The sequence below is a fragment of the Meriones unguiculatus genome, chromosome 1 (genome assembly GCF_030254825.1).
Source record: "Meriones unguiculatus strain TT.TT164.6M chromosome 1, Bangor_MerUng_6.1, whole genome shotgun sequence".
Lineage (NCBI taxonomy): Eukaryota > Metazoa > Chordata > Mammalia > Rodentia > Muridae > Meriones > Meriones unguiculatus.
In genome coordinates, this window is record NC_083349.1 from 17,010,718 (window position 1) to 17,028,943 (window position 18,226).

At 51.1% G+C, this 18,226-nt stretch overlaps 1 protein-coding gene across 1 annotated transcript in view; it reads right to left on the reverse strand.

Annotated features, from left to right (window-relative positions):
• Positions 1–18,226, reverse strand: part of Cfap46 (cilia and flagella associated protein 46) — an 83,156-nt gene that overhangs the window by 46,151 nt on the left and 18,779 nt on the right. The window contains exons 12-25 of the mRNA XM_060381878.1: positions 17,317–17,545; positions 16,925–17,045; positions 15,188–15,311; positions 14,464–14,591; positions 13,668–13,792; positions 12,417–12,550; positions 11,527–11,739; positions 10,625–10,790; positions 10,321–10,470; positions 9,464–9,571; positions 8,739–8,905; positions 2,176–2,307; positions 1,466–1,628; positions 37–109 (exon numbers count right to left, since the gene is read on the reverse strand). Of these exons, the coding sequence (XP_060237861.1) occupies positions 37–109; positions 1,466–1,628; positions 2,176–2,307; positions 8,739–8,905; positions 9,464–9,571; positions 10,321–10,470; positions 10,625–10,790; positions 11,527–11,739; positions 12,417–12,550; positions 13,668–13,792; positions 14,464–14,591; positions 15,188–15,311; positions 16,925–17,045; positions 17,317–17,545 (2,033 nt within the window). The remainder of the gene's footprint in view (positions 1–36; positions 110–1,465; positions 1,629–2,175; positions 2,308–8,738; positions 8,906–9,463; positions 9,572–10,320; positions 10,471–10,624; positions 10,791–11,526; positions 11,740–12,416; positions 12,551–13,667; positions 13,793–14,463; positions 14,592–15,187; positions 15,312–16,924; positions 17,046–17,316; positions 17,546–18,226) is intronic.

An 18,226-nucleotide genomic window follows, 5' to 3' on the forward strand; every position in this document is an offset into this window, starting at 1 on the left:
ATCGGCCCCTCAGCTGCCAGCGTGGGAGGAACTGACCTTCAAGCGCTATCCCTCCGCCCTGGAAGTCGGAAGTTGGCCACTGGTGTAGCAGCAGGGTTTTCTCTATCTCCTGAAGTGAAACAAACAAACGGCACTTCTTAGAGGGCGCTGTTTGTTCCTGCATCCGGGTCCTCATTAGTGTCAGGAAAAAAACCAAACCAAACCAAACCGAAACAAGTAGCCAAAAATAAAAAATCAGAACTATCAAGTCACAAAAAGTTAAGCACATATGCCATACATGCCACGGCCACACAACGCCACACATGCATACCACACAGAGACCACACCGTACACATTCTACGCACACCGGAACCTCCTGTACCATACACATATAATGCCATAGCGCACAGCACTGTGCCACACACTTTCATACCACACAAAATACACCACAGTGTCACAACGCCGTACTACGTACAGCGTTCCCGTTTATACCGAAGCATAATATATAACCACACCACACCACACCACACCACACCACACCACACCACACCACACCACACCACACCGCACCACACATACCAAACTGTAACAACACACCTTACCACACCAGACATTGAACACACACACACACTGTACTGTAACCAACACATGCCACATTATACATGTACATCAAACCCTATACCACACACACTCCACCTACAATCCAAACTCCGTGTGACAGACATCACATGCCATGCAACACGTGTTATCCACCTATCCCATCAAAGCACAACACACACATGAATCACGTGTCCCAGATACTACGCAGCCCGCTTTATATACACACATCCGGCACACAGACTAGTCCCCTAACACAATCTAGTTATTGTCAATGACGTGAGACATGTTAAGTCAATGGAATAAAACATTTAGGAAGAAACTCGTGGGACAGAGTGTAAGCAATGCTCGGGGGTAAGCTAACAGCTGTGACTACCCTCATCAGTACAATAATCGACCCTCAAATCAATACTCCACCTTCGATTCTCCAGATATCAGGAAAAGAATAAACTCTGAACCAGAAGAGGGAAAGACGTAAACAAAACTGAAAATAGGGGAAAGCATGTCTTTAAAAATGGTTTAAAAAGAAGAGGGGATTTGAGAGAAGTCTGGACCAGGGGGAAGGAAGGTCAGAGGTCGCCACTTGGGTTGGCCAGGAACCTCCTGCCTCTCTGGGACCTGGACAGTGCTGTTACCCAGCAGAAGAAGTTGTGTGGGAGGTGTCTGGTAGAGGTCATGCCCAGCGTGGGCCGCTGTCTTGTGGAGGACCATGTCCCATGGGGGCTGTGTTCAGTGAGAGTTGTGTCCCACACAGACCATGTCCTAATCAAGCCATGTCCCAAGGCAGCCATACTCTGTGGGAGCCATGCTATGAAGCTGTCTTTTCAGCGTGTCTGGCCAGGCTTGAGGGTAAGGCTTCCTAGAACACTAGCCCGTGTTCCTATGGTACCTGTGTCTTGCCCTCTGTCTTGTTGATGATGGTGATGATTCGCTGGAGGGATCCCTTGGCCGTCTTCCTGTTGTTTGGTGAGAACAGAAGTGGGACCCATGTGTTCCAGTAGTGCCGGGCAGCCATCATCACTTGGAAACTGTTGTTTGCCAGGCCCCCAAACCTGCAATGACATGCCTCATCCACAGTGATGTTGACTGCTCAGGTTCTCAGCCACAGCCACAGCCACAGCCACAGCCACAGCCACAGCCACACCTTTCCCCTGAAATATCCAATCCCAGAAGTTTCTGTACTTTGTAGGGAAGTAGTGGAATCAGGGTGACATAGCTTTGGCACTCTATGACAGGCACCATGGAAAGGGCAAGCCTGGCATACTTCCTCCTTAGCAAATTGTTTGGGCAATCGAAGCGCAATGATGGGTTCTTCTGGCCTGGCCTTTGCTGTGTCCACCTGCCCCCTGCTACTTAGGCCCTCCTTGGTACCCACTCAGCTCACAGCTTTATTGGGCTTCTCCCGGTACTTCCCATGGATGTCCTGGCGTCTGTGAGCTTATCTGCATGACAGGATGTAGGCCGAGGCTTACTGGCACTGCCTGGTTCCTTCCTTGGGACTTGGTAATGTCCCACAGCATCACCGTGGATCAATGCCAGTTTCCTCTTACACTCAGCCAGGTCAGCCATCTCCTCCCACCCCCACCTCCCATTGCGTACCTGGCACTCTCTACAAAAGCCTTGGATGCTGCTAGCCGTAGCTGCTTCTTGCCTTTCAAGTTTTCCATGATGCTGCGGCCCTGGATGCAGGACACAGTACACAGCAATTCTGCTGCAAGCTTGGCATTAGTCCTGGAGAGGAGACAGAGCGATTTAGGGGAGAGGTGGGAAGTGATACATGCTGTGCTCCACTCACTGCATATGCTGTCCCCTCACCCATGGTCCTTCAAGTGCATCCCAAGATGGAGGCGCATTCCTACCCCGTCCTGTGCCTTAGGGACTCACCCAGCTGGTTGCTGATGCAGGGCAAGTGACTCTGGCCTTCTGAGGCCTTTCTCGCCAGGGAACTGAGATGCTTATGTCTGGCCTGGGTATCCGGGATGGTCACTGACGGGACAGTCCTTCAGTGCTTCCATTCACAGTGATACTATACAGTAAGGCCCGTGGCGGTTCCTGGGGATGCCCACCCACAGAGGGTTTCTGGGGATGTGAGAATCAGCTCTAAGGGTGGCTGACTGATGAGCTCTCTCTTACCCTTACGAGAGACCCCAAATCAGAACTAACTGGCAGAGTCCAGCAAACCCACAGACCATGAGATGGACTCCTTAACCATATTTTAGACACTCATTTCTGGGGATCTTTCCATGCCTCAGTAGATTAGCAGAACCATCTGTAGGGCTCCGCCCTCAGCCAAGCTCTGGTTCCTGGGATCAAAGGAAAGTCTTGTCCCAGGCGATCTGCAAACTGCACTCGAGAAGGGCACACCGGTCTGCAGTACCATCTCAGGGCAGCACCACGGCTCCTCTGACACTGCCCTGGTTCCCAGATGCAGTGTAGCTGTGGTCTGGGCACATACAGCGTGAAGGAGTGTGGGGGTGCAGCAGGTGTGGGGTGGGAGGTGGAGGTCACGTCCCAGCTGCTCAGCTCAGCAGCACAGATCTTATTCCATGAGTGATACGCTTGTTCTGGGACTATTTCCTGTGGTTCCTGGGGCTCTGAGAAGCCAGGCACCTGCTTACTAGAGCAAATGGTCACATGTGCTCCAAGGAGCCAATAGAGGAAGGTGTATCTGGCCCTTAGCCTCGCAAGGACCTACTTTATGGTAGGAATTTATGGTCTGCAGGTAAACTGAGGCTAATTAAAGGCTCCTTCACAGTTGGTAGGCTGATGTAAAGGAGGTTGAGACCTAGCCTGGGGAGTAACAGCTGAAAATTTTGATCTTTATTATACAGGGCCAAAAGAAGAGGTGCATTGCAGCCAGCAGGGTGCAAAGGCAACAGTCACCAGGAGGTGGCAACAATGGTCTATGAAAGATTTTCAGCAGGCCCGGTGAGGAACTCAGCATCCCCTCCTCCAGGTTTCCTGTTGCTGTTTGTGTGCATGGGCATCTCTGCTTTATTTTCTTTGTAAATGAGATTCAGTTTAGGATCCCTGAGTGTGCTAGACTCGCCTGGCACTGTACCCAACTCTCATCCTGTACCCAAGCAGGCTGTGGCTGTGTGCATTGGCACAAACAGCACATAACAACCCTTTCTGTAGATTCCCCCCATTTTTTTCCTCCTAAGGGATATCGTTTGAGTGATAGACGTGCATCTTGTACAGAGTTGAAAACCACCACCTCTGCCAGCTCTGATCTGACCCTACAGGGCTTGACTTCTAAATCTGCAGTCACCTTGTGCGCCTGGCCTTGTCCATTTTCTCCGAAGAGCCTGTGGTAAGTGGACTGAAAGCAGCAAATACTGATCTTGAAAGCAACTCCCTAAAGTCTACCATCAAGGTGGAAAGCCATCAGTTATGGATATCGGTTAATAAACAACGATGTTTGTTGTTTGGGCCAGCTGGAGTCAGTGACCTGATCCCTTGCAAAACTCCAAGAAAGACTTCTATAAACCACCCTTCTCCTTCCCTATGTGATGCTTCCTGTGCTCTTCAACAAAGACAGGGGGGAGCCCTTTGTTGGACACGTACAGATAGGATAGACTGACTCCCAGGGGTAGACACGGCCTTCAGGCAGGCACAGATTTAGACTCATGCAACAGACAGACAGAGGGCCGAAGACATGGGGAGCATGAAGTAGAGGAGTAGAGGCATGAAGAGGGCAGAAGACATGGGAGCATGAAGTAGACCGTGGAGTTCAAATCTGGACTAGTTCTTGGCTAAAGGACTCCGAGGGGAGGTGCCTTTCTCTCTTCCTTTGATGTGATGCTGATGTACTGTTTGGGTCCCGGAGTTAATCACTGGTGCGCATCATCCACGCAATGGTGGGGAAGGCAGGGGCAAGAGGCGGCTGGCCACACAGATCTGATGGGCAACAGAAAGCAGCGAGGGGGGAGTACCGGCGCTCTGCTGGCTCCCTCCTCTCTCCCTTTGTAATTCAGTCTACGTCCCCTGCCCATGGGATGGCGCCTCCTGCGTTCAAGGTGGATCTGCCCTTCTTGGTTAAACCTGTCTGAGGACACCATCACAGACAACCCTAGACGTCTGCCTAATTAATGTCCTAGGTGCTTCTTAATACAATCAAGCTGGCAACTGAAATAAATTAACCACTACAAGCCTATGACACCCAAACACATCACTTTAAGACATAACATTCTACCTGTGAACTGCAGTTTCAAGAAAAAAAAAATAGTGTTAGGATTCTATAGGGATGACTGGTGAGGACATCGTGATTGTGCAGAGTTGGAATGCTGCAGACCCAAAGCTAAAATTATCTTGGGATATCTTTAGTCCTCTTAATAGCCACTCCTTCACCATCTCGGCATTTGACTTCACATGCTTCTACCTAGAGGCCCATCTTTGAAATGTGTTAATATAAAAGACCCTGGATTCCATCGACCCAAAGCCAGGAACATCTTCAGACAGCAGTTTCTTACCTGACTGGCTTCCTGCTGTTCCTGCCAGCATGTTCAGGAAATACATTCATTTGTGGGTTTCTTTTGTTCTGTGACTAAGAGAATGCAGCCGCCTTCGAGGAGTGTGCCGTTCTGAGCGACCTGAATCTCAAGCCCCGTTCCCAGGCGTGCCCACTCACGTCTCCCTTCACTCTCACTCAGCAGCTGGAGTTACCATAATGAAGCACGTGGGCTCCAGCAGCACCAGGGAGCCCATCCCTCCAAGTCTGCTACCTGCCACGCATGTAGCCTCTCTCTCGGGCTAGCTCCGGTCTGCGTCTGAGGCTTTCCTCAGGGGGTTCCCCTGGTCCTGGCGTCTCTAATATCCTGGGGTCTCCTCTGCAACTTAAGTGTCACCTTCACACTTCATGGGATGGCCTCTCGGGGTGTCCCTTCAGGAGGGCGCTACCCTGCCACACGTTGTCTGGCCCTAATGGCCTCCAGAGAGTGGGTGTGAGCCTCTGTAAGTCTCTCGCTCTTGCATGTTGCCTGCCTACAAAACCAGCAGCATGTGAGCACTGCCGAGTTTTGATGCTAGCCTGAGATGCGGTTAGGTTTGCGGTGGCCTGTTCGCTGGCTGAATCCAGCTCCCCTAGACAGTTATTTCTGAGCAGAGAGCGCTTTCAGTGTCATTTTCATACAAATCTGCACTTCCCAAGGCCCCTTTCCTGTGACCTCTGTGGTTTTTCTCCAATGGCACCGATCTCATTAAGAACACAGCCGGTTAGCTCGGACCACCCTTATCAGCTCCCCGGAATCTGCTGCCTCACCTTTTCTTCCCTTATCTCTGCTTCTCACTGTAGCTGTGACTAAGAACATTCATGAGCAATCATGCCACAGCTTGGCCTTTGGGCTACCATGGATTTGTCATTGCTTTTTGAAGTCACCCTTACTAAAATAATCAGGCAAAGAAACAAACAAACTAACAAAACAAAACAGCCAGATTCCCTACTGGAATATAACAGGAACATAGCCTACTCCCCAACAGGACTCTTCCTCCCTAAAACCTCACGAACAAGGGCTCCTAGCAGAGTCTTCTCAGTGTCTGCTTTTCCACACTCTGACCAAAATGGTCCATTACATTTTGCGTATAGTATTTCTATGACTTTTCAGTCCTACATCTACAAATCCTTCCACGTTCCTCCTGTAAACCAGTTCTGAAGGCCCACAAACTACATGATCAGGTTTGTCACAGGAACTACTCCCCACTCCTCGGTCCCAATGCCATGTCCCTGTCCCTGTATGTGCAGGTGGGTCTGGATATATGAAGGCTGGAATTACAGGCATTTCAGGTCAGGGGGCTCTGTAGAGAAATTTTAACTCAGAATATGGCTGTTCTGGCCAAAGATCACATCCAGAGATCTTCTAGGTCTGTGTGATCTGGCTGGAATACAAACACGCCTTTAATCCACAGGCAAGCCGATCTGAGTTGAAGCCCAGCTTGGTACAGAGCAAGTTTCAGATAAAGAAAAGCCTTAGATCTAGGCATGGTGGTACACGCCTTTAATCCCAAACAGTGAAGGTAAAGATAGTTTGTGGAAGGAGGCACCCAGGTTTGTCTAATTAAACAGCAGAAACAGTGATGAATCAGAGAAAGATTTGACAAAATAGGATATGCCATCCTAGACATAGACATAGCTAGACATAGGTGAAGACAGAGAAACCAAAAAATAATGAAAAGAAGCCAGAAAATTAGAGCATATTGCTGGAATTCGTTTGAGGCCAAGCAGAGGCTGAGGGAAAAGCCGAGTTGAGTAAGTTGGTTGGGAGAGGAGTTTGAGCCAGAACAGCTGAATTGAACCATCCAGCTAAGAGCTCAGTAAGAGCAAGAAAGGGTGAGCTTATTAAGCAGTAAGGCCCAGAGGCTGAGAACATTCTAGGCCTAGGTTAGATTGTATGGAGGCTAGAAGCCTCTAGGACTAGGCCCGCGATAGCAGACAGATGCAGCAATCCTCAGAGACAACAACTGAACCAGGTGAGTAAAAGCTGCTCTTGCAGCATTATGCTAACTCTCCGATCCTCAGCAGTAGGATGAACACAGCTTGGAGCTGCCACTGTGAGCAAGACACATGCTTGACCTTGTCCTCATGGGGGTCTGACCAACCAGGAGGCAGATATCACATGCCCCCTAAATCTTGCCAACACAGGCTGGCATTGCCACCACACCAGGAGTGCATCAAAAAGGCTCAGAAGGCAAGGCTGGTAGCCATGGCCCAAGACTGAAGACATGGACATGGGGAAGAATCCTGTGGATTTGGGGACCACGGATCAAACTGGCCACTGAGAAATGGAAGCACCTTCAAAGACCTGGGTCATGGCTCTACCTTTCAGGATAACTGGGCTCAGAAAAGAAGCCAAAAAGAAGAGAGGCCCCAGGAAGCCAGTCTTGACTGCATGGCGGTGTCACACCACCACTTTTGACGATAGCCCCATATTCAGCAATAAGGAAAGACTAAGTTTTCTGATCACACATCAACATGGTAGAACATTGTAGGAACTGAAGGAAGACGGGAGTGTTCTGGTGCTTTACTGGTGCTGTGGGGTTGACTAAGAAACGTCCTTCACAGGCTCGTGGGTGTGAGCTGTGGTTCCTAGACGGTGGCACTGTTTTTGGGGGAGGTTGTAGGATCTTTAAGAGTGACACCTTGCGGGAGGAAGCCAGCCTTTGAAGACAGGCTGTGAGGTTTTGTAGCCTGGCCATATTTTCTCCCCACTCCCTGTTTTCTGCTGAACAAAATACGTGGTGGGGGATCCCAGCTGCACCCTTCAGCTGCCAAGCCGTCCCCCCATAATGGACTAGACCCTGAAGCCAGGAGCCAAAATAAGCCTTGCCTCCCTTAGACTGCGTCTAACCAGCCCACAGCAATGAGGAAAGCAATGGATGCACTTGGGGACTGGGGACTTCCAGCAGTTGCCGTGGGAGACCCGACAGCGATACTGTCTCCTATCCAACAAGCATGACGATGACTTCTCCAGGGTCAAGTCCTCCAGCGAAGCGATATTACATTTCAGTGTCATGCATCTTGTTCCTTCCAAAGTCACTTTGGCAAAGCTGTCTGCATCAGGATTGGAACATGGTTCATACGAGTACCCCATGTGTCCCCTAAAGTCACATGCTGAAATCTAATTTGCCGGGGTGGAACCGGTAGGAGGGCTGTTGTGAGATGGCGGTAGTGCGGTGGAGGGTTGGAGCTTTGGGATGGAACTCTGCCCATAAAGGAATAGAAGGGAGCTTCTTGCTTCTTCTATCATATGGGGTGGCCATCTCCGAAACAGGCACCAACTGAACTTGTATATCACCAACTGTGCTTGTATATCAGCACGATACGTCACCATTTCTTAGGCCTCCCCAGTTGTGGTATTTTATCTCAGCAGCCTCAACCAAGAGAACCCTTAGCTATCTATCACACACAGACAGCTGCTGCGTAGACCTCCTAACTAAGGCCTATGTGGCTTATGAGTCATGACTGATGCAGAGCTTTGAGGGCCCCAGTCACTGTGTGATTCTCGAGCACCCAGCCAGCAGCAGATGAAGGACCATGGCAGTTGGATTCCTGACAGCCATCTCTTGCTCAGCAGGGCTGCACCTAGGGCCCCTGCTCTGTGGCATGGGCTCACACTCCTCGTTCTGCTACTGTAGGCCTCTAGGACAAAGTTGTGGAGGTCACTTACTGTTCAAACGACCTCAGCCTCTTGAGGCCCATCCGTGTGGCATTCTGAGAACATGTCATGGTGAGTTCGTAGTCATGATTCACATAGGAGAAGTGAGTGAGGCGTGTCAGGGTCTGCAGCTCCATCAGAGGTTCTGTCCAGATGCACTCAGAAGCCATTTTCGCCACCTTCCCAGCATGTGAAACAGGAGAGAAGGCCCTCAGACATTAGTGACCATGGCTGTCTAGTAGTATGTGACCCTCAACAATGACCGTGCTGCCAACCCGGTGAACTTCATCAATCCTATGATAGCTGCACATGGCTTAGCATGTGCGCAGACATGGATTGCTTAGCATATATGATGAAGCCTAACTGCAGTGTAAAACTTGCTACTGATCACAGTTGCTCCATCCTCACAGCTTTCCCATCACACAAGATCACCTCTACAAGGCATGCCTAGCCTCTCTTACATTTTTGCCTGTGCTGAGGCCTTGGGATGAAGAACGACACAGAAAGGTCAGTCAGAGAAGCATGCTCCTCACACTGGTTATGGGACTGTTTCAAACAAAAGCCAGAGTCGTGTGCTTTGAGAAGAAGGCAGTTGTCGGGAGGCAGAGAGATATAGTGTGGATGTGAATGTGGGTTTGAGTTCTGACTACCTCAGTCAGGATCCTAAGCCTCAGCTTCTCCATCTTTCATGCGTGGAGGCTGTTGACTTACTTCCTGGGATACCTGGGGTAACCCACCTGGGCTAGGGGGGGCACAGTGAAATCCATGAGGCCCAATCCATTGCAGGAGTACATCTCAAGGGCAACAAGGACTCTGGTCACACCATTGATGTCCTCATTGGTACTCTGGAAACATAGAAGGGCTAGAGTATTCAACTGCCTAGGGAACAAGGAAAGAAAGCCGTGGAGACCAGGACCATTTTGGAGATAAACCTGTGCAGCATTAGTCTCAAGGAATGACCAGACCACAGTATTTGGATATGTTGTTATCGTAAGCCAGCTTGGTAAAATTAACCACTACGCTGTTCTCTTAAGCAACAAGGTCTGAAGTCTAAACATCCCTGAGCCTTGAAGACAATGTTGTCTGGCTAGTAGGGAGGGTTTTCAGAGGGGGAAGGCTGCTGAGCCCTGGTAAGGAGGTTACTGGTATGGGGTGTCTCATCAACCCCTCTGCCTTGCCCAGCATAACTTTCCCTCCTGAACCCTCCCTCGCTTCCCCACCCCCGGCTCCCCACAGTGATTTATTTGCTTCAGGGTCAGGGGCATGGTGGGGATTCTTGAGTTCATACTGTTTCTTTCTTCTTCACAGACCCTGATCCCATAGTCCTTTGTGGGGGTGCTGCCAAAGAGTTGACTCTGTCGATGAGTGGCAGTGAGAGTGGGCAGCACCCCCCCCCCCAGGCCCAGAGTTTAGAGCTGGTTGGAGACTTTTTTGCCTTGGTTCTCGAGAGCAGCAATTTTGGTGATGGTAAAGAATGACCTCAGAGCTTCCTAGGTGGACGTAGCCCCTTCCCGGCAACTACGGCCAAATCAGAGAGTATAATGAGAACACTGGGGAAGGGCAGTCTGCAGGTGCTACTGTCCTCAGCACCTACCTGCTCTTCAATGCCTAGCCGAGGCCCAATCTGCTGCTGCAGTAGTTGCTTGGCCTTCACCCAGGTGGCGATGAGGTACTGCCGTACGCTGATGGGGACAATGTTTTCCTTCACATTCCCATTCGTGAGGTTCAGTGCGAACTCACAGACCTAAAAGAAACGCTTTTTCACCACAACACAAATCTAAGAGGGAACCTTCAGCCTTCCTTCCTCTGTCCTCTGCACACACCCCCCCCCCCCGGCTCTCCGTGCCCAGGCATCAAGTTAACCCATGCCCACACCCCTGGGCTGTGGGGTGGGAGACCTCCAGGGCTGCTCTGATCTCAGTCAAAGCAGATGAGTCCAGTGGAGCATGAATCAGGACGGGGCGTGCACCCTTTTTCGACTTCTCATGTGGCTGGGTGGGAATGGAGCTGATAATCAGGCCTCGAGCAAGGGTGTTACAGAGCGTGACCATCATGACTGAGTTCCTGGAGGATAACGTGAGAGCTGTGACAGCCAGGGCAAGATAGGGCTTAGCCCCGTGCAGAAACTCACAGCACCACATCAGCTCTGTCTCCCAGCCAGGATGAGACGATAGTTGTGCTTCAGAACACAGACCATAGTGAGTGCTGCTGAGTACTAATTTGCTTTCATTTCTTCCCCTCCCTCCCTCCCTCCCTCCCTCCCTCCCTCCCTCCCTCCCTCTCACCCCTTCCTCCCTCCCTTCCCTCCATCCCTCCTTCCCTCCTTCCCTCTCATCATTTCTTTCCTCTTGGCAGGTTCTCGCTACGTCACCCTGGCTGTCCTGGAACTCACATTGTAGAGCAGGCTGACCTCAAACCCAGCCCAACATGATGCTTTTAGATTTCTAATTTCTGCCAGGGAAACATTAGTCCAAGTTCTCACTCATCTAGATAAGAAACATATAGTCATGGAATCCCACCCTTTCCCCACCCCCAAGCCCAAGGTGGGATGACCACAGAGCTACTTCACACGGTACCTGGGCCTCAGCTGACCTCTTTGCGAGGGCTTAGAGCAGTGCCAGCAGAGGGCAGTGAAGTAGGTGTGAGTACCCTGGGCTGTGGAGGCCACGTCGTCAGAGTGCAGGCTGAGCGCCTCCTCCATGCCCATGCCTGCTAGCCTCAAAACTCAAAAACAGTGGTCATGCCCTGACCCCACAGCTAGGGCTCCCAAACGTAAACGCGTGTGGGTGCCCACACTCACCCTTTGTAGCCGGTGGCCTTGAGGGTGTTCAGGAGGTGATACAGGGCGTCCACCAGCTCTTTCTGCCTCCCAGCCAAGATGAGATGCCGGTTGTGGTTCATAACGTAGACCACGGCGTTCTGCACAATCCAGGCTTCCCCTATCTCCTGCCCAATTTCTGCAGCACGCAGCCAGTTGTTCATGGCATACTGTGACAAGCCTTCTATCCAAGTTCTGAAACACACACACACACACAGCCAGGCAGCAATCAGCTCAACGCCCAGCCTCTACCTTCCCTATCTCATACACCGCTGCAGGAGTGAATGTGGGCTCTCTCTCCTGGTCATCCCCACTCTGGCTTTCAGGGCATTTCAGTCTATCTGTACAGGCCAGGAATTCAAGCTCTAGAGGGACTGCTTCAGTTGCGGCTTCCTTCATACAACTGACCCCAGATTCCATCTGGGCCTCACTAGCCATTGGCATTTTAGTAGGCATTTTAGTGAGTTGCCAAAGTCTCTGTATCCTGCTTCTTCTATGGTGTTTTAGAGGTGTTTTGATGTGTCCAAGCCACTCTTAAGCTGTGGCTGCATGCTGACATCCCGGATTATAACATATTTATCTTGCTTCACCCACAACTGGGCCTGGGCAAATGAGGCACATTCTTCAACCCTTGGTCTACAGCAGTTGTTCTTAACCTTCTTAAAGCTGCGACCCAGTGACCCTTTGATACAGTTCCTATTTTGTGGCGACCTCCAACCATTAAAATTATTTCTTTGCTACTTTATAACTAATTTTGCTACTTCTATGAATTGTAATGTAAATATCTGATATGTGACACCCCCCCCCCAAAGGGGTTGTGACCTACAGGCTGTGAACCACCTCTTTACAGGGTGGCTGGGACTTCCACCCACTTGTATGTGATCCACTCTGGATTGGTATCTGGTGGTTCAGGCACGTAGCCAGCTGCGTGTTGGCTCAAGTCCTCAGGAGGGATGGCCTGATCATTGAGCTCCACACCTTCTAAGCGCAGGAAGTGGACGGTGGCCTGTGGGGGAGTAGACAGTTACAGAACTCACAGCTAGGCAGACCCCAGAACTGGGAGAACGCATAGCAAAGCCCCTTTCCTGAGACTCCACTTTTGAAAAGCCAAACACAAGTTAGAAAGAGTGCGTGATGGGCCCACACACCCCACCTGCCTCAGCAGCCTCCCAATTCAACGCATCTCAAGGAGAGAAGGGCTTATTTCAAAGCACAGCCCACACCCACACTTCTGCGGGTGGGCAGAACAGTTTTTATGTTCTCCCATGGCAGCTAGTTGATTGCTCATCTCCCTGAAGCCTCCCAAACTTGCTCTGCAACATCAAAGGCTACAAAGCCCACCTGGCGGGCAGAGGATTGGGAGGACATGGATCAGGCCAGCCCCTGTCTGATAAACTAGTTAGTTAACCTCAGCCACTGGTCTCCTGCATGCCAACTCTCAGCTCTGCCATCTGGCAATTTGCTCCCTGAGTACAGGGGTTGCCTTTGGTCATGCTGGGTCTCTAGATGCTAATGGAATAAAACAGTGCATGCCTCAGCCTCTGCCTTGTGCCTACTAAGTAAAACCAAAGGAAATGCTGTAGCCGCTGTGAGGATAAAACTGATGGCTGATGGTGCCTCTGGCATTGGTACAGGTGGAGAGGTGGAGAGCTCACACTCAAGGGCTTTGAATGCCCCTGGGTCACAATACACATGGTTAGCTTTGGGCAGGGCAAGCACTGTACCTCAGCCTGTAAGGGAGCAGGCCTATTGGAGCCAGAGATCAAAACCCAGACCAAGGCTCTGCTGGTTCCACAGAGTCATACAACAGACATGACATCTCCCTCAAGAGCTTCCTAAGTCAACGCCAAGCCCAATCACCAAATATGACTTCACATCCAGAATTCAGAAATTATTTCCCACAAGAAATTTACACCAACACACACCACGATGCACCTCAGTCCTCGCTTTTCTTGTGCAGTCCTCAAGAACTGAATTAATTTTTCTCTCTAATGTGCAGTTCTGTTTAGGGTGTGTGTGTGTGTGTGTGTTTAAGAGGATAACCCTTATGACAAATCTCTCTGGTGTGTTCATTGGCCACATCAACATTGGCAGCTACCATGGCCAAGACCTTCATGACGCACCTCAGCATTGATGAATGACACCTCCGCCATCTTCCTCAGCAAGTTAGAGGCCATCTGCTTTTGCAGGTTCACTTCAGAGGTACCCCAGTCACTTTGGAAGCCCTCTGGGCCTTTTTTTTTCTTCACTGAGGGAACAGCAGCAGAGAAAGAGAGACCCTTCTTGAGCAACCAAAACCACATCAGTTCCTTCCCCACATACTAGCCAAGTCCCTGCCCAGCTCTTTGTGGGACAAGCCCTTCAAGGAGGACAGCCTGAGTTGGTATAAACCTGTAACTTTCACATCATTGCCACTGTGGGCTGGCTGTAGGCACAGTTGCCAGGACCCCCAGGGGTACTGAGGCCCTGCCCCTTTTGTAAAATGCTGCCATGGACACATGGAACCTGCATAGTCCTCCCTTGAGCTTTAGATCATCGGTAGCTGACCTTGACACTGACTGCAATGTGTGCACTGTTAAAGGGCAATGGTTAGAGGGTGACAGTCAGGTTTCTGTTGCAAACATTTTCAAACCTTGGCAGTTGACCCCGTATAGAAATGAAGCCCACAGATACGGAGGCCAGAGCAGATAAGCAATCAGAAACGTTGCTATCTGTGAAAAGGCTCTTCTAAACCCAAGCGTGGGACTGGGACCCTTCCAAGAGGCGACCACACTGGCTCTGTGCTTGTGCTCTTTGCTTGGTGTCTCTTGGGATGCGCTAATTCAGAGGTGCTGTGGCTACCACAGCCACCAGAGGCTCGTGAAGCTCTGAGGTTCAGCCTACCCACATGCCAGGGGGACACAGGGCAGGGACGCATACTTCGTTTTAGCTTGGCAGCCTTCTTTGACCTGATGTCATACAGGAGGCAGAAGCGGGATGCCGTGCGACAGACGTCCCACACATCTTGCGTCCAGGCCACCTTGGCCAGCTCAGCCCAAATCACAATCCTGCTCATCAAGATCCAGGTGGTAAAAAGGAAGCACAGGCGAAATTAGGAACACCTGGAGGGACTGGTCCAGGGGAAAGCCACCCTACAGTGTCCCAGTAGTGACTGGAGACAGAGAAGTGCAACTGACTGAGAGTGTGGATGGGAAAATAGTCCTGGGTAGCTGGGTGAGGTGGGAGGTCCTAAGTCAGGGGTCAGAGCTAGAGCAATTCCGAGGGTCAAGGCCTAGAGGTCAGAGCTAGACCCGTTCCAACGTTATGTGCAGCTCTCTGGCTATCCTCTCCCCAGTCTCAGTGGCGCTTCTTGTCATTTAACAGTGAGAAACGCCCCTGCATAATTCATTTCCCTGCGTGTGGTGTGCATGGATGGATATCCCTGGGTTGGGGACTCCTGTGGTGACCTTGGTCAGCATGCCCTAATCAACGGTCAGTTGTTCCACAGGAGAAAGCCAAATTCTCAGCACACGGGGCTGCACGCTTGTCATCCCTCTCGGGGTCCCAGGCAGCCGTGGACTTGGTGCCCGGATGAAGGTGTCGGCTGACAGACCCGCCTTGGCTGGCATTGCGTTGTGCCTTTGCCCCTCCCTCCCTGGATCACCTCTCTTTGTTATTCTCATATCCCAGACGCCGCAGGTGTCCCGCAGCTTTCTCCACGCTGAGCATGTGATGTCGAGCTTTCGCACAGAGGTAGGTGAAGCGGCCCTTGATTTTCCCAGCGGACACTGAAAGCAGAAAACAGCTGAGCTAAAGAGGTGTGCCAGGACTGGGCATGGATTACGCACTGCCAACCCAGGTGAACAGGCCCATGGTCTGCAAATGAGGTTTCAGCAGCTGAGCTCATTCGGGGGTGATGAGGAGGACCCGTCACCAGTGCATCCTTCATGCTTTTGGATCCGCAGTGAGACTGAGCTCCTGTGGAATAGGTGGAGCCTTCAGCCATCAGAAATAGACTAGGTCAGCTCAGAAGCACCAGCCTCTGTCCCCTCGGGAAGCACCCGCTATCCATTTCCACGTCCAGCGGTTCTGTCTGTTTGATGTTGAGGTTCTGAATCACGGCTCCTTTTCCAGAGATAAGATGAATAACTCTCTAGAGATCAGATTCATAGTGATAGCCAGATGCCCAGTGCAGAGCCAGGCACGGGAGATGCCAGATGGGAAACTGGTTGTGGGGTGGTGGTGGTGGGAATGTACTCCCTATTGGGTAGCCGCCTGCCTCCTCTGTGCTTCCCTATATAACACAGGTATTCCCCTGCTGGGGTACCCTCCCCACATACCTTAGTGAGTCTCAGCGTCTCCTATAGGTGCCAGCTAGGCACTGTATCCTCTGGTGAAGATGCAAACTCCTGGTCAGTTGTTTACATTAATCCAACTAAAGGAACCAACCGAGGAGGACAGGCCCACCCATGTGATGTCAACAGCCCTATAGCTGCTCAGACTCACGAGGGGGAAGCGAAACCAGAGCAAGGCAAAGACCAAAGCATACGGTGGAGTAAGACAGGCAGCTCCTGGGCCTGAAAAAAACTCTATTTCAGGGGTTTCAATTATCCTAGCACAGAGCCGTGACTCCATCCTCCCCTTCTTGTCCCATGCCTTGGACCCACAACAACTCAACTTCAGTCTGCCGAGTCCTGTAACACTTTTTTTTTTTTTTTTTTGTCAGAGCTGTGCTGGAGGGGGCCCCAGAAGAGTGCCCGCACAACACGAGACTCCAGCGAGGGTGGCACTGTCTATCTAGCCAGAGTTGCTGGCCTGTCCCCGAGAGCTGGGCTCAGCAGCCACAACTAGGGTACAGTACAAACCCTTTTTCTACACTGGAAACAAAGCAATTGGTCCAGGTAAGTGAAACAGACTTAGCTTTGATCCGAGGAGCATCCCAGAACCATCATCTTTGTTTCTTGGATGGTACTATAGGCTGAATTGTATCCCCAGGTAGGCTGTTTCCAATTCCTGTCCCTGTGTCTCCAGAATAAAGTCTTATTTTCAAGAGATGTGGTCTTAATAGGTAATAAGGCTGAAGAGACCATGGGGGAGGGTCCTGTTCAGTTTGACTAAATCCTTGTATAAAGAGGACATTGAGGTAGACATATAGGACAGCCAGTGAGGACATGAGACAAAGATGACCATCTATAAGTCAGGGAGGGTGTCATCAAGAGAGACCAGGCCACTGCATTGCCATCACAGATGTCCAACCTCTAGAACAGTGAGGTTAAGCCCTGGCTGTGGTATTCTGCTACTAATAGCGACTTGTAGGTGCAATCCCTCTCTAGCGTGTCCATCGACTAATAAGGCATGTCACGACAATGTCGAGGGCAGTGAGTTCAAGGGCAGCACTTACCTTTGGCCTCATTCTCGCTGTCCAACACAATCTGGAAGGTGTCAGGGGCAAGGGCCAGGCCTGCGTTCACCAGGAGTGCACGCTTCTTCCGGACGCTGTCCTTCAGGGTGGCTTTCTTCGCCTGTAGACAGTATGATGTGCATGACATCTGGGGCAGCCTCCCTGCCCACTCCGGGGCAGATGAGACTCTCAGGGAATTCTAAGGTTCCGCTCTCAGGGAATGAAGCTCCCATAGGCCTTCTGGGTGTCAGACAGACCTTGGGTCACTGAGCCTGGGCCCCATGCTCTGAATGGTCCCATGGTCTGAATGGTCCCTTAGGCTCTCTCTGTTCCAAGGTTCCCCCTTGGTCTTTTCATTCAAAGGATGGCGCCACACTGGGTTAGGCCTGCACCTGTTCAATGGCCATAGTGGCCTGGTCCTCAGGACGGTCAGGTGACTGGTACAGCATGGTACACAACTTCAGCCGGTTGTAAGCCATCTTACTCTTCTCGTGGTAGAGACCTAGGCTGTCCAGGCGCATGGCTTTCTGCATATGCACCATGGCAGGCTCCAGCCGGTCCTCATCCTGCTCGATATATGACAACTCCATGTGAACTTGGCAGCGCATCTGGGTCATGAGACTAGAGAGAAAAGCACACATGAGGAAGCTATAGTGCTCTGCTTGTGAGCCTATGGGACATTTTTTTTTCTAGTCACCAGCAAGAGGCATGAAATTATACAGCCCTGCTCTCCGTCTTCCTTCCTGTCTTGTCTTGAAACTTCACAAAGGGAGATAAAAATTGTAATGCTTGCTATAGACCACTGGAGGCAAGCTCACTGAGCCTTTGACTCAGGCTGAGAAGAAGCAGACGGAGAGAGGGTCATGTAGTGCTTCCCACTGGGAGGTGAGCACAAGGGCAGGCTCAGCCTTCCCATAGCCACCTAGATGCCATTGCTACCCTGCCGTCCGCTGTGATGTACTTCTCTCCTGGAATGTACTTGGTGTCAGTGCCACGGTTCACTGTCCTTGTCTGATGGATAGACTGGACATTTGCCCAGGAGGCTTAGCCACATTATGGCTAGAGCTCAGCCAGGGTTGGAGAAGCCCCTGCATCCGAGCAAAAGCTTTCTGCAGTAGTGCTGGAGGGGCCACCTCGAGCCCTGCTGCAGGACGCAGAGCTAGCAACCTATGGACAACTGGATGGAGATGCTCCAGTGACCCGTGGCTCACTAACTTTCTGCCAAGATAGAGAAATCAAAGTGACAGTAATATTCTCATGGCCTCAGGGGAAACATAAAAACTTTGAGGCTGTGTAGAGAAG